The sequence below is a fragment of the Podarcis liolepis genome (genome assembly GCF_965112155.1).
Source record: "Podarcis liolepis genome assembly, chromosome: 16".
Taxonomy (NCBI): Eukaryota; Metazoa; Chordata; class Lepidosauria; order Squamata; family Lacertidae; genus Podarcis; species Podarcis liolepis.
This window is the reverse complement of record NC_139567.1, coordinates 41,293,689-41,308,607: the sequence shown is the minus strand read 5'-3', so window position 1 is coordinate 41,308,607 and position 14,919 is coordinate 41,293,689. Positions and strand designations below refer to the sequence as shown.

Here is a 14,919-nt window from a genome sequence, read left to right as displayed (position 1 = left end):
GAATCAATGACCCTCCAGATGTTACTAGACTCCAACTTCCACCAACCCGAGACAGCTTGGACAAGGATCAAGGAATTGTAATATTCAGCAAGTTCTCCCACCTCTGAGCTACTGTTATGTCTGCACTGAGCCAAGCAGTATAGAAACAAGCTGGTGCAGACCTATCCTTAAGTCTGCCAGGTACATTTGCCTTTTTCTCAATCCACCTCAATCCGCTAGCGAGCATCAGTGTGGGATCTCTGTCCAGCGCTTTCTAATATGCTGCTGCTTCTGGCACTAGTCAGTTTTCCAGCTCCGCTGACATCCCTTCATTCTCACAAGCAGAGAACAGTCTTTCTTGGGTGATATGAATGGGTTGTCAGTCACTTCACTAACCTCTTGATGGGGGCTGATGGCTCTGCGCGAGGGTTGCGACTGTCGGCAACTGGCCTGAGGACAGCTTCCAAAACATCATCAAGGCTTGAGTGAGCCCTGCAAAAGAAAAGGAAACACATGCTCCCAAAATCCAGATTATTAGAAAGGATGCTGGCATGTTGAAGGGCTGGGTGCTTGGTGGGGTGGAGACATGGGGGGGGGGGAGGGAGGGAGGGAGAGAGAGAGAGAGAGAAAGAGAGAGAAAAAACCATTTTCTCTATCACTGCCTTTTACTGATACCACTCAAGGTTATTAGGCCTGCAAAGGGAGTTTGAAGAAAGAATTTCAATGCACTTTTTTACTGCCCTTCATCACTGGCTGACACTGAATGTTGGCTTCTCTGCTTCTTTCACTCTGCATCCTTGCTGCTATGCAAACAAGGTTTGTTTTATTATTATGAACACAGGAATCTTCTTTATACAGAGACAAGACTTGTTGGGTCCACCTAGCTCAGCATTTTCTACCCTGAATGGCAGCAGCTCTCCAAGATGCCGGGCAGGGAGTCTCTCCCTCCCCCTAACTGGAAATGCCATTGAGGATTGAACCTGAGGTCTTCTGTATGCAAGGCAGGTGCTTTATCAATGAGATGATGCTGCCCCCCCCCATTGAATTGTAACTTATTGAATTCTGAACATTGCAGTTCTGATGGGTGTTGTTTTATCTTTATTTTAATTGTATGCACGCTTATTTGGGGGGAGGCGTGCTAGAAAACCAGTTTGTAAGACTTTTGCATTCAAGTAACCAACTGCAGGGACATGGGTGGCGCTGTGGGTTAAACCACAGAGCCTAGGACTTGCCAATCAGAAGGTTGGCGGTTCGAATCCCCGTGACAGGGTGAGCTCCCGCTTCTCGGTCCCTGCTCCTGCCAACCTAGCAGTTTGAAAGCACGTCAAAGTGCAAGTAGATAAATAGGTACTGCTCTGGCGGGAAAGTAAACAGCGTTTCCGTGCGCTGCTCTGGTTCGCCAGAAGCGGCTTAGTCATGCTGGCCACATGACCGGAAGCTGTAGGCCGCCTCCCTCGGCCAATAAAGTGAGATGAGTGCCGTAACCCCAGAGTCAGCCACGACTGGACCTAATGGTCAGGGGTCCCTTTACCTTTACCCAACTGCAGAGAAATGCTGCAGAGCTGATTTAACAACTCTGGAACGCAGTGAAGTGCCGGGCAAAGGTTCTCCGCAAGCTTTCGGCAGGTGGAGGTAAAGCTTTATTCAGCACTACTGCTTTACAACAGCAGAAGCATTAAAAGGCTGATTGGGCTCCTTAAGTCAGTGGTTTTCAACCAGTGTGCCATGGCAACCTGGGGTGCCTTGAATGATGGTCAGGGGTGCTGCAGGCAACACTGGCCTCTATCCCTCTTTCCTTCCCTCCCTCCTCTGATGCCCTCTCGCATCTCTGCCTCCCGAAGGCTTGCACAGATGTTTATTGCAGCAGCCCTGGCTATAAGCTCTGCAGACGAATGGTGCCTCTGGAGCTGGCGAATGGTGCCTCTGGAGCTTCAGCCAGGAGCTGAAGCAGACTCAGAAAAGCCTGGCCAGCCAGTCCGTCAGCCCTCACTGTTGGGAATGGACAGACAAGTCCCAGGCCCCTGTGGGGCAGTGAGAGTAAGCACCTCTTTGGCGCGGGAGGGCAGTTCAGAGACCAGGGACGGTGGCAGCAGCTGCCCGGAGGGGAGAGGAGAGGAGGCTGAGGGAGCACTCTGCAAGGGGGTTGTTCAGAAAAGGGCGAGAGGCTGCCAGCTCTGCAGGCAAGGGGGTGACATAACTGGGCTCCTGAGCCCCACAGGGGTGCCGCAGAAAGAATGCAGTTGGTTGAGGGAGCCGTGGACTCAAAAGGGTTGAACACCTCTGCCTTAAGTGATCAGGGAACTGGCAATGGAAAGAGCCCATCTTGCTGGACTGAAGCGAAATTAATCTCTCTCACACCCACCCCAGTTCTAGAAGCTTGCTGTGTACCTTTCTGTATCTTCTTCTAGACACAAAGTGTCATTGTTCCAGAGGCTGCCATCAGCTTTGCACTCCTCCAGCTTTATTTCTTGATCTTCTGGATCTGCTTGCTCAGGAATCACTGGCATCAAAAGAGCATTAACAGGATACGTCAAAGAGCTGGAGATATTCCGGAGCGTTTCTGCCAAACAATCCCTAGCTCAGCCAGTTTCAAGATCTGGCAATGGACACCCAGTCCAGCCTGCGCCTTCTATAAAAATTGAAATTCCACTTTACCGCACTGGCAACTTCGAAGGAGCTTCCAGGAATGGTTTTCTGATCTACAGTGGTACCTTGGTTTAAGAACAGTCCAATTTAAGAACAATTTGGTTTACAAACTCCACAAAACCGGAAAGTGTCTTGGTTTGAGAACTTTACCTCGGTCTAAGAACGGAATCCGAATGGCGGAAGGGCACCGGCGGCGGGAGGCCTCATTAGGGAAAGCACACCTTGGTTTAAGAATGGTTTCGGTTTAAGAACAGACTTCCAGAACGGATTAAGTTCATCAACCAAGGTACCACTGCATTTTCAAAGCATCAGGGCAGCTGCCGTGCTCCATTATTTTGTTTGCACATCTTAATTGGGTTGCATTTTATAAATAGCAGTATTTAGGGAGCTGAGTTCGGTGGGCCCTTAGGGGCTGCTGATGAGGTGGTGTGTGGTGGAAGGGACGTTATATTCCTGCATGTGTGAAGAACCAACAGATGGAAAGGTGGGTGACTAGATTACACCTTTTGCTGCACCATTAAAATATTTACAAGTGGGAGGGCAAAGGGCAAAGTTAAGCAAACTGGTGAAGCCCATAGAACACAGAGAGTTCAGAAGATCAGAAGGGCTGGGCTGCTGGATCAGGGTCCAAGGGGGCACATCTGCTCCAGCACCCTCAGTTCTCCCTGGGCTCAAATGCCCCCAAGGAGAAGGCTGAAAGCAGGACCTGAGAGCAACAGCAGCAATCTCAGGAACTGGGATTCACTGCCTCCAACAGGGGAGGTATAACGTCGCCATCAACAAGCTTTTCCCCACAGGATAACTAGGTCTCTGCCACAGGTGTCCGTTTTGTACTATTTTTTAAAATACATATACGTATTCTGTTTCTTTGTGTTGCTTTTAATTCTCTCTGTTAGTTGCTTTGTATATCCTGTGCATCGCCTTAATGGAAGAAGATGCATAAATAAATAGTAGGGGCTGGTAGCCATTGTTTCAACAACAGGGTGTCTCTAAACATTGCACTGAGACTCAGGGTGAGCCCTCAATCCGCACGCTGCCTGCCCTACCTTCCTGGAGCTGGCTCTCCTGAGCAGAAGGGGGAGCCTCCAATTCTTTCTGACCCCTCTGAAGGTGCAACTGTACGCCAGGGGGTTCCGACGAAGCACCCTGTGAAACATAAATGCTCAGAGGTGTTTTTTTTTAAGGTGTTAAGATCGACAAGGAAGGCCCCAGCTCCCTTTTCCTTAATCAGAATTAACCCTGGGATGGGTCAGAAACAGGGATGTGCGCTTAAAGAAATTGTGGACTTTGGTACAGATTCACTTAGTCCACTCTCCCTGCTCTCCTGGAGTAATATGCAGCTGGAAGCATCATCTTCTATTTACTTCATTGCAAACAATTTATATACCCGCGGGGGAGGACACAAAGCAGTTTACGAAAAGAACAATAAAATCAGTAAAAACATCCATTTAAAAACAAGATAACTCAGCTGGTAAGAGTGCGAGATTCTTAACCTCAGGGTCTTGGGTTCGAGCCCTATGTTGGGCAAAAGATTCCTGCATTGCAGGGGGTTGGACTAGATGACCCTCGTGGAGCCTTTCGACTCTACATGCTTTTAGCAGGTGCCGAAAGGGGTACAGGGAAGGCACCAGCCTCGTGTCAATAAGCAGGGAGTTCCAAAGTGTGGACGCTAAAAGATCACTTTCTTACAAATGCAGAACAAGTGCTTTGTGGCACCTGTGACCAGTGCCTGCTCTGCAGATTGAAGCAGACTACACAGCATCAGGTAATCTTGCAGGTAAACTTATGTTACTTACCAGCTTTTGCACTTCCTGGCTGAGCAAAGTACTATGAAAATAGCTTTACAGAGAATTATGAAAAAATATCACCAGTTGCTTTTGGTAAATGCCCATGGGGGCAGGGAGACAAGCAGGAGGCATATTGACAAGAGGGGGCCAACATCCCCCCCCCACTGCCCTGGGGAGGCAGGGCCACATATTGCAAGGCTGATTGGCATAGCCAGCTCCTTCAACCTCCCCCGCTAAGCCAACACTGACTGGCAGAGTGAACTCTCCGGGAATTCAGACAGGGAGCTTCTCCCAGCCCCACCTGGAGATGCTGTGGGGCTGAACCCGGGACCTTCTGCATGCATAGCACGCACTCTGCCTATGAGTTATGGCCCTTCTCCAGATTAGTGAAAATAATTTGTCCTTACTCCCTGCCTCCCTGCTCAGTCACTAGGGGATACAAAAGCTTCTCATGCCATGCTGACTGATGAGCAAAGCTGGTCGTGTTTTGGGGGGAGGGAACATGCCTGGCCCTTGCCTATTTGCGAAAAACACCCCCCCTTATTTTCCGTGGGAGGGAAGCAGTTGATTAAAGGGAAAACTCCCTCTAGTCATTTATCCTTCCAGCCTGACCTCCTTGGTCTGGAATTCTGCACGGCGACTCCAGCCAAGATGAATCTGCGGCTCCTAATGAGTTTAATAAGCACCGGCCGGCTGCCCGGCCAGTCCTTGAGTAGGCGGCAGTGACCTGCCGACTGCTGTTGTGGTTCGGTGACCTCCAATTTTCGTCTAGAAGCAGCAACAGCCCTGCCGATGAATGAATGACAACCAGGCGGGCAGGCGAGGGGGGGGGGCACAAGGGGAACTCGGCAGCTCCTTAGAATTCTATTGAATGGCAGGGGAGATAATGGAGGGGAAGAGCTGCAGCAACACAGATCAAGGGGACCGGCTGAGGTTGCCTTGGAAATGCGCTGAGAGAACAGAGCAAGGGCTGTTTGACACCACAGAACTGATAATGTCTCCCTGACTGCTTGTTGCTTTAACAAACGTGGGCACATTACATCACTTTCTGAGGTTTTCTTGGGAGGCTTTCTTGGCATTTTAAGAAAAGCTGTGCTAAAACAAAGACCAAACTCTTAAGGGCAAGGCTGGTGCCGAGGTTTGGCAAGTTTGGGTGTGTACTAGGGGTCCCCCTTAGGACTAGCAAATGACCCCCACCAACCAGCAGGAAGTGGATTTCCCATTCCCATGCTCCAAATAATGTTTCACATCACACCTGCTTTTCAGTTCAAGTCGGAGCATTTCTAAGATCGGCTTCAGGATGAGTGAAGAACGTGCAGAAGCTTGCTTGTTTTCAGTTTATTGTCTCCCCACCCCGCCCAATTAGATTTCTTGATGTGCGACAGCACACAACACGCATTGATGAAACTGCAGCACACACACGAATCTTGATGGGGTAACTGCATTATTATGGTTGGATTCTTTCTGCAGTTGCCTGGGTAGGAGGGAAACTGGATTTTTACTCTGAACTCTGTGTAAGCCCTGACTGGCTCAACAACAACTTTGACTTATCTGATTAGTCACATGAGGCAGCAGGTTCCCAGCTACTATAAAGTTATGTTTTGTGGAAGCAGCAGTTATTGCTGTTTTCGCCACTGGGAAAAGTGGGAGAACGCACTTTGTGTGGAATATCCTATTTGCATCCTCAGGAAATGTACATTATTTGTGCGTTTTGAAAAGCAAAAAAGGGGATATGATCTATAATATTAGGTTATGTTTGTAGTGAAGGACACATCAACAAGCAAGCAGCTGCTCTGGCTGAAAATCTTCCTTCAGCCACTGATGGAGGGAAGAAATGGGCTACATTCCAGGAAAGAGTTTGTTGTCAAAACTCTCCACAAAGACTGCAGACCTGCAGCCCGTGTTTTGTCTTCTATTATATGTTACAGTTATTTTCCTACCTGTGCCGTTAATTCTTTCTCTCTCTTCTCATATTGAGGTGTGTGTGTAATATATATATATATGCATGCGCATGCTATATCCAAGGATAACATAGCATATTTTCATACTTTGGGTCTTTTTTGTTCTCTATATACTCATTCAGGGAACCTCATAAGAACAGCAATGGCCTGCCTAATCCAGCCCCCTTCTCTCACAGTGGCTAACCCAAAGCCTTTAATGAGAAATCCGCAAGCAGGACCAAAGCACGAGAGCCCTCTGCTCTCCTGTGGCTTCCAGCAACTGGTATTCGGCAGCATCGCTGCCCCCAGCCATGGAGGCAGGGCAGAGCCATCCAGGCTAGCAGCCATCCAGAGAGCCCTCTCTTCCTCCATGAATTTGTCTAATCCTCGTTTAAAGCCAACCAAGTTGGTGGCCATCCCTGCCTCCTGTGGCAAGGAGTTCCACAGTTTAACTACGCGCTGCGTGAAGAAGGATTTTCTTTCCTCTGTCCTGAATCTTCCAACGTTCAGCTCATTCATTGGGGCTCCACAAGTTCTAGTGTTATAAGGGAGAAACACTTTTCTGCCTGGCATGCAGCTATATAATTATGTTGACCGCATTCATTATTGACTGCACTTTGTGCAGATCTAGACCACTAGCTGACCTAGCTCAGTGCTGCCTGCACTGACAGGCAGCCGTGGCTCTCCAGGGTTTCAGGGGAGAGGATGATTCCCAGTCCCCCACAGATGCCTAGGACTGAACTTGGGACCCTGTGCATGCAGAGCACATCATGCTCCACCGCTGAGTGACATAGCCCTGAAGCACACATTCAAAAGCTGAGCTGCGGTTGCAAACAACTTCCCTCTTGCAACTTGTTCTTCTTAAGTGTTGGAGAGGAGGGAAGTCCACGTGCCCTGCGGTTCTGGCCACAATTCAACTCACCGTTTTGGAGACTGTGTCCGATGGCTGCTGGAGGGTGGGGGGCAACTCTACGATCTTCCCTTGGGCACAGGCCGTGGCAAAGGTGCTGAATCCCAACAGGGAGGCCTCCCGGCTCCCCCAGCCTGTCGTGTCTATTGTCACGCAGTAGTCCTTGTACTTCGTGATGGTGGAGGAAAACCTGGGCGGCGCCTGTGCTGAAAAGCCGTGGCAAAACATAGTGAGAGGGGGAGCCCTGTAAGAACACCTCCCCCTTTTTTTGCCACACAGCAAAAAGTCACAAAAGGCCACCTTCTTCAGCCCAAGGGCCGCATTCCCCCGTGGGCAACCTTTCAGGGGCCAAATGCCAGAGGTGGGTGCGGCCAGAGGCAAAAACTGGGCACTTTTGTCCAGTTGCTTATGTTTCAGCCATGGACAATTCAGAGGTTTTTCTAGGGACATGTACACAAAGTCCTGCTATCCGAACATAATTTGTTCTGAGGAAATGGTCAGTCAGGCCAACGTTAGCATAACAAGTCAGCACTTTCTATTGACTCCTATGGGAACATTTCTAATGTGTTCCCGACAGCAGAATTTTGACCCCAGGATGATGGAAAAAAACCAGGGGGACAATGTGGCAAGAAACCTCTAAAGCCATTTAACTCACCCCTAATCTAAGTGATTTAACAGCACCGCTGAACCCCAGGATCAGGGCTTCCCGAACTCCAGATGGCTAAGGCACCCAACCTAAATAAAATATCCACTCCCCTCTTTAACACACCCACCCACACCAAAGGTTTAGCTTTTAAAGCACGCAACAGCAAGGTCCAGTTGCATTCAGAGAAATCCAGTTCCTGTTCCTGCTGGAGTCTATGTTCCAGCTACATCTCCTTACCTGAAACACTGGGAGGCAACAACAGTGACTCATGCAGGGAAACAACAGACAGCCTCCCCCCTCCATTACTGCAAGAGCGAATAATTCCACTGCGTCTCAGCAGCAGAAGCAACTGAACATGTTCCTGACACAGCTGCTGCAAAGTAGCCTGCAGAGGCAGATTGTCCAGAGCAGCCAATCCATTTTTTATGACCATATCTATACTGTTTAATATATATGAACAGCTCATGCAGAGATGCACCAGGCAGCCTCCTGTATAGGCCCAGTGCTTCAAGGCTCACAGAAGCTCTTGATTACTGAATTCTGTTTCTTGCAGCACAATGGCAGTCCTCTCAATCAGTGTAGGGGCTGGGGATTAGCGCCTGAGATTGACAGCCAAGGCCCGCCTCCTCCATCCCTCACCTGTTACCTGGGCTAAGCGGAGTGCTGGCATCCATGGGCGAGTGACTGTTTCTAGGAGTTGTGTATGGCGTTGCCTTCAGTGTCTCCTCGCAGATGATGCTGGACAAGTCCTGAATATCGATGAGTGACCTAAACAAGGCAGAAGCAAGAGGTAGATGATTTGCCACAACCATGCTGGGAATGAATAGGTCATCAGATGCCAACTCTGGGACCAGAATTTGGGCCCTGCGAGAGGTGCAGCCTTTCCAAGAATTGTCTTAGGAACAACCAGAAGCTGCTTTGTACTGAGCCAGGGGCAGAGAACCTGCTTTGCAAGCAGAAGGTCCCAAGTTCAATCCCCGGCGTCTCTGGGCAGGGCTGGGAACATCCCTAGTCAGAAACCCTGGAGAGCTGCTGCCAGTCAGTGCAGACAGTACTAGGCTGGATGGACTAAAGATCTGACTCAGCATAAGCTGTAGTTCTATAGTAGAGCATCTGCCAGGTCTCCTGTCTGAAACTGTCAAGAGACCGGGCTGAGGAGTACAACTCTGATGAGGAATGGTGGGAGCCTACCCCTCCCCCTGCTCATGGCCAGGATCCTGAAACTCCACAGGAGCAGTGGAGTAGTGTTGATTTGGAACAACGGTTTGCCGAGGGTCGCAGTTTGGAAGATAATAGCTGGGCAGAACTGGGAGGTGAACAGCAAGGAGAAGAAAGGGAAGAGAGTGAGATAGCAGGCTCTCTCTCACCGGAAGATGTGCAGCCTCTCAGTCCCAAGGCTAGGAGGTTAGATAAGGTGGCTTCGCAAGAGGCTCAGTGGTTGAGAAATCAGGTGGCTAGGAGACGGGAGGACGGAAGTGACTAGAGGGAAGTGCACTCCGAGAACGGACGCTTGTTCTTTCGCTGCACTCATTAAACATTTCTGTTGCTGGTAAGAGACTGCTTTCTCTTTGTACTGCTTATCTACGGCCAAGCGGGGAAGAAGCCGAGCCTCCAAAGCCTGACAGAAACCTTGGGGCGGTGCTGCTGGTCAGTGTGGGCAATACTGAGCTAGACAGACCAATGGCCTAACTCGGTATGAGGCAACTGCCTCTGCTCCTAATCCTTGTCCTCTGCCACAGACTCCCAGTGAAAACCATCCCTTCTCACTTCACACCGTTACTCGCCCAGGGAGGAAAGTTGCCCTAGGGCTGCGAAATATCTGGTTTTCAATATTGTGATATGCCACCAGCTAGCTAAACATTGTGATATACCGATATATCGCAATGTCTGAAATAAGGATGCAGCTATGCAGAGGCATTGGCTGGCTTCACGGTTTTTCCCACGTAGTGATTTTCGCATAGTGTGTCACATGCACACACCCAGATTCGTGTCTGTGTGTTTGTGTGTGTGTGTGAGAGAGAGAGAGAGAGTGAGTGATGGCCACACACACACACGCGCACACACACACACACACGGCAAGAAAAAGATTGCCATGCATTCCAAGATCCAAGTCCTTTGTAAAAGTCTACAATTACAACCACTCGATTCCTACCAGCTATTCCACTGATGTTCCCCTTGACAAAACCGTCGTCAACAAGGGTGTCTTTAGGGACCCTGTGCTGAAGTATAAAGCCCAGCGAGAGGCCAAAGTGAAATTCAAGGAAAGATACAAGACACGCAAGAGCAAGTGGTTTCTTCCAGAAGCTCAGATTCTGAGTGGCATGTATTTGCACCAATAAATATTTTTGAAAAGCCAAAAACAACAACAACAACCCAGCGACGTCAAGCACTTACACTTCTTTCTCTTTGAACTCTCCTGGCACCTTGCTGGGCCTCACAAACTGCATAGTTCCGGTGCTGGGGGGGGGGGGGGAATAGGTATACGGGGCGTTAACAGATTCTCTTGGAGTGACATAAAAGAGAGATTTTCATATGTGTGTGTGTGTGTATTGCAAAGGAATTTTCCGGAGTAAACCAAAGTTGCTTCCATGCAACCTCTTCTTCCTCAGTGTTCAACCTGATTTGACCGTGCTAAGTTTACAGGAAGGTTATTAGAGAGACTTCCAGATCACTGCTATTTTCCAGGTAGGGTTCAATCGAATGCTAGCAGATTAAGGCTGAACAAAGAAAGTAGATCTGGTCCTCTTGTGCTACAAACCCACTTCCGGGAGGCGGGGAGGGGGGACACCTGGAATTTCTGTGATAAAAGCAGAAAGTGCATTGGGAAGGGCAGGATAAACACCAGCTCCAATGCAACATCGTATAACCTCTGGCAAACCAATTGGAACTAACGCTTGACAAACTTAACTCAACTTAAGTGGACTTTGTGCAAAGAGGTGACAGGTCTTCGGAAAGCAATTATTGCACAATATTCAAGCTGCGATTCCTGGATTGCAGGAAGCTGGACTAGATGTCCTTTGGGGGTCCCTGCCAACACCACAATGCTATGATATGAAGTGGGTAAAAAGAAAGGACATGGTGTTTGGGTCCGGGGAGTGGGATAAAATGTAGTAAGAGCAGACTGGCATTAAAGAAAGTAAAGCTCCTCATACTTCTAGATCTCATGGTGGCAGGAAACATTTATTTGCCTAAGAATTTAATTACACAACACGTCCAGTAGTTTCCACAGTGCACCTGCACCTAAAATTAGAAATAAAAACTTGGAGAAACAAACCCACGGTCCACTGGATCCAGGCTTCAGCTTCTTCGAGCTTATGCTGTTTTAGTGGAGGCATGTGTTAATTACTATGCTCAGCTTTCTCCCTCTCCACCCCCCCTCCCTCTAATTGCAACTCCTTCATTAGGCAAAATCCGAGAAGTGGCAACAACAGCGTAAAAAGCTAAGTTTTGTCGGGGGCTTATAAAGATGATTGCAAATGTTTTCGCTTGCTAGGGAGCGCACAGAGATCTCCATTTACATAACATGCACACCTGGCAACTCGCTTGGGGCACCGAGCTGGTGGGATTAATAACAAAAAAGCACACAACCTAATTTATGTCTGAAGTGGCAGCCCGGCAGACGGACGCTTCCTACCTGGCTGCAGGTGTAAACAAATCCTCCCCTGGCGCCTTGCTAGGGAGATGTTTCGCCTCTGCGCCGCAGTGGGGAAATAGTTCTCCTCCTAAACACAAATAACAAAATGTGCTCGTTTGGGGGCGGTGCGGGGGTTGCAAGGGGGGGAAGGGTGCTGGAGGGGGGGGGAGAGAGAACTACATAAGCTACTGAACAGGAAATCATGGCTTTCAGCAGTTGGCAAAGATAAATGTGTTTTTAAAGAGATCTTTCTTTTCCTCTCCGCTCCTTTTAATGAACACATCCTGAGCTCCTGGGGGTGCTGAAATATTTACAGATCCTCAGTGAATAGCATCCCAATGTTGGAGCAGATGTACGAAGCTACCCGCCCCCCCTTCCAGGGTGGAAAATGTGGGGGGGGGGATCTAATTCAATCCCCCAGCCGGCTCTTGTAAGTCAAATGCACAGGGTTGCTGAATCAGCAATGGGTTGTCATGGATGTTGATAGAGATAATAAGATTTTCTAACCGTGGCGCTACAGGGGTAAGAAGCCCGGCGGAATACAGAAGACAGCGCTCCCCGCTCCCGGCTCGCTTAGGCTTCTCAGTGTGTACGTATGTGCGAGAGAGATCAAAGCACCTCAAACATAATCCTGCCTGATAAAACAGGACTGATAAAAGAAAAGACTTCTACATGCAGCGCAGAGTTCCAGCTCTGGTACTCGCTCCCAAAGGAGGGAGGAGGCTATCAAGGGCCACCAGCCATGATGGCTGGGCTCTGCCTCAACGGTCAGAGGCAGCAATGCTTCCGGACACCAGTTGCTGGAAACCGCAGGTGCAGAGAATTGCCACTGCGCCTAGGTCTGGCTTGCCTGCTTCCCCGGAGGTATCTGGCTGGGCAGAGTGAGAACGAGATGCTGGACTCGGGTGCAATCTTGTGTTTCTAAGAACCTGCGTGCAAGGAATATTATGCAGACCTTTCCCCTTCCGAAGCTTGAGAGCTGGGGAGGTGGGGAATCGGTGCCCCTGGATAGCAACCCCTGCCACCCCTGACCATTGTTGGTGCTGCATCTGGGGGCTATGGGGAGATGGCGTCCCAAAAATATTTGCAAAGGATCAAAAAGGTTCCCCATCCCTGCTTTAAGAAGAAGAAAAAGACAGCCATGCTGACAGATGGCAAAGACACACTACAAACTTGTAAAAATAAAAAAGTAGTAAAAATCAACTTACGTTGCTCTGCGTCTGTGGGGCATTCTTTCCTCCCACAGATTTCTTGGATTGTCTCCAAGTCATCTTCCTGACTGCAAATATCTTGGGTGATTTCCAGGTCTTCTTCTTCAACAGCAGTTGAGTTCTGAAGAGAACAACAACAAGGAAAGATTTGGTTTCTAAAGGGGAAGCTTGGAAACAGAGAGCCAAGTCTCTAAACGGCTGGGAATTAAGGAGCTGGCCCAACAAAAACCACTTGGGAGATCCAGAGTTGAACACTAGGAAAGGTGTCAGAGAGAGTCTGCCTCAGGACATCAGTGGAAAGAGTGTTGCAGTTGAGCACAGATCCTGTTTGCTACTGTGAGAGCAGGAAGCTGGACCAGGTGGGTCCCCCTTTGGCCTGATCCAGCTTGCAGGTCTCTTCTGATGTTCCTAAGGATGCCCAGCTGGAAACGACTAATTGCTTTAATTGCTCATTTCTGTACCTTTTCATGTCAGATTAATTTCTTCCTCAGTGGAAAGGATTCTCAGTGGCTACTACCAACAACATCTCTGTTCTGCCTCCACTGTTGGAGGCAGTAAATGCCTCTGAATTTCAAGAGCTTCTGGGAATCACAAGTGGGGAGTGCCAATTCTGCTCCTGGGCAGGACATTTGGCTCCCTTTGGCTGATCCAGCAGGGTGGTTCTTAAAAGCAGGTCTGAAGCTCCCATCACCTTCCCTGATCTTCTGGCCAGGTTGGCTAGAGCTGGCGGGGGTTTGAGAGCCCAACAGTGCCAGAAAGGCCACAGACTCTCCAGCTCTGTCTTTAACTGAGACACATCATAGTACCCTAGAGTGGGGTAGGACCCCAGAGGCCGTCTGCTCCAACCCCCTGCGATGCAGGAATCTCAACTAAAGCATCCATGACAAGCAGGCCATTCAACCTCTCCTTAAAAGCCTCCAAGGAAGGAGAGTCCACAACCTCACGAGGGAGTCCGTTCCACGGTCGAACAGCTCTTCCTGTCAGAAAGTTGTCCCTGGTGTTTAGTAAAGGGTGATGCACAGTGCAGGGTAAGTTGATAAGGATATCTTTCTCTTCCTTGCTCTCATACTTTGGGGACATTCAGTAAAGATGCAATGTTGGGAGAATCAAGGACAAAGCAAAGGACTTCGTCACACAGTTCATGGTTAAACTACGGAAGGCTTCCCCCAAGTTGGAAGGCTTTAAAATTAGACACATCCACAAGGGCTTTGCTCCACCTCCGCTGTCAGAGGCAATATGCCTCTGAATGCCAGTTTCTGGGAATGGCTGGTGGGCCGAGTGCTCTTGCTCTCATGCGCAGCTTATGCATTTCCCATGGGGGCATCTGTTTGGCCACTGTGAGAACAGGGTGCTGGGCTAGGTAGGCCTTGGCCTGATCCACCCCCACATGGCTCTTGTGTTCATTGACACCACATTGCCCCCCCCCCGCTCTTGACTTTGCTTGCCATCAACGATGGCAGCGCGCAACCAAACCTGATATGGTTGGCTGCCATGAGGAGGCAGGAGTAGATGGACCTTTTCAGGTGCGGGAACTGCCAACCCACCCCATCAGAAGGCTTAAGGAGCACTGGGCAACAAGGCCACCACTAGCAACAACCCTTCAGCTCCAGGGTTTTGTGACCAGGAAGCCCAGGGCTCTGCAGGCAGACATTCCCACGTGATGCCTCCCTTCCTCTTACCTCCGGTTCTGTATTCTCAGGAGGAACTGAAAAGCAGTTGAAGAACTCTGCGTCAGGAGTGAAGAACTCTTCTGATACATCAAGGGAGGGAGACAGGGAGGGGCCCAGTTCCTCCAACTGCCCGTAAAAAAAGAAGGAAAACATGAAGATTAGAAACCTACCATCTGGGAAAGGGGCTGTGGTTCAGTGGCTATTGAATCTGCTGTGCACATGGAAGGCACCAGGTTCGAATCCCAGCCTCTGCATGTAGGGCTGGGAGAGACTCCCTGTCTGAAACCCAAGAGAGCCGCTGCTGCCAATCAGATAAATGGGCCAGTGGTCTGACTCTGCGTAAGGCAGCTTCCTATAGTCCCACTGATAAAGGGATACAGCTATTTGTATTTACAACATTTCACTATCATCATCATCATCATCATCATCATCAGTAGTGCTACTTTTCTAGAAAAAGAGTTGCCGGAACTCACTAGGAACACCTCCCTCATTCTCT

General features: G+C 49.4%; 1 protein-coding gene and 1 long non-coding RNA gene across 6 annotated transcripts in view; one reads left to right on the top strand and one right to left on the bottom strand.

Moving 5' to 3' along the window:
• Positions 1-14,919, bottom strand: part of TEX14 (testis expressed 14, intercellular bridge forming factor) — a 57,563-nt gene that overhangs the window by 3,342 nt on the left and 39,302 nt on the right. For 4 of the 5 annotated variants that reach the window (XM_083479740.1, XM_083479741.1, XM_083479738.1 and 1 more), the window contains exons 19-27: positions 14,433-14,549; positions 12,751-12,874; positions 11,543-11,630; positions 10,303-10,365; positions 8,555-8,676; positions 7,275-7,468; positions 3,672-3,771; positions 2,368-2,479; positions 376-471 (exon numbers count right to left, since the gene is read on the bottom strand). In XM_083479740.1, coding sequence (XP_083335866.1) covers positions 376-471; positions 2,368-2,479; positions 3,672-3,771; positions 7,275-7,468; positions 8,555-8,676; positions 10,303-10,365; positions 11,543-11,630; positions 12,751-12,874; positions 14,433-14,549 — 1,016 coding nt within the window. The remainder of the gene's footprint in view (positions 1-375; positions 472-2,367; positions 2,480-3,671; positions 3,772-7,274; positions 7,469-8,554; positions 8,677-10,302; positions 10,366-11,542; positions 11,631-12,750; positions 12,875-14,432; positions 14,550-14,919) is intronic. The other variant, XM_083479742.1, reaches the window with a different exon arrangement.
• On the top strand, positions 9,027-10,372 carry LOC310695562. Its single transcript, XR_014520166.1, has 2 exons — positions 9,027-9,478; positions 10,193-10,372. It is a non-coding gene; the product is annotated as an uncharacterized lncRNA (long non-coding RNA).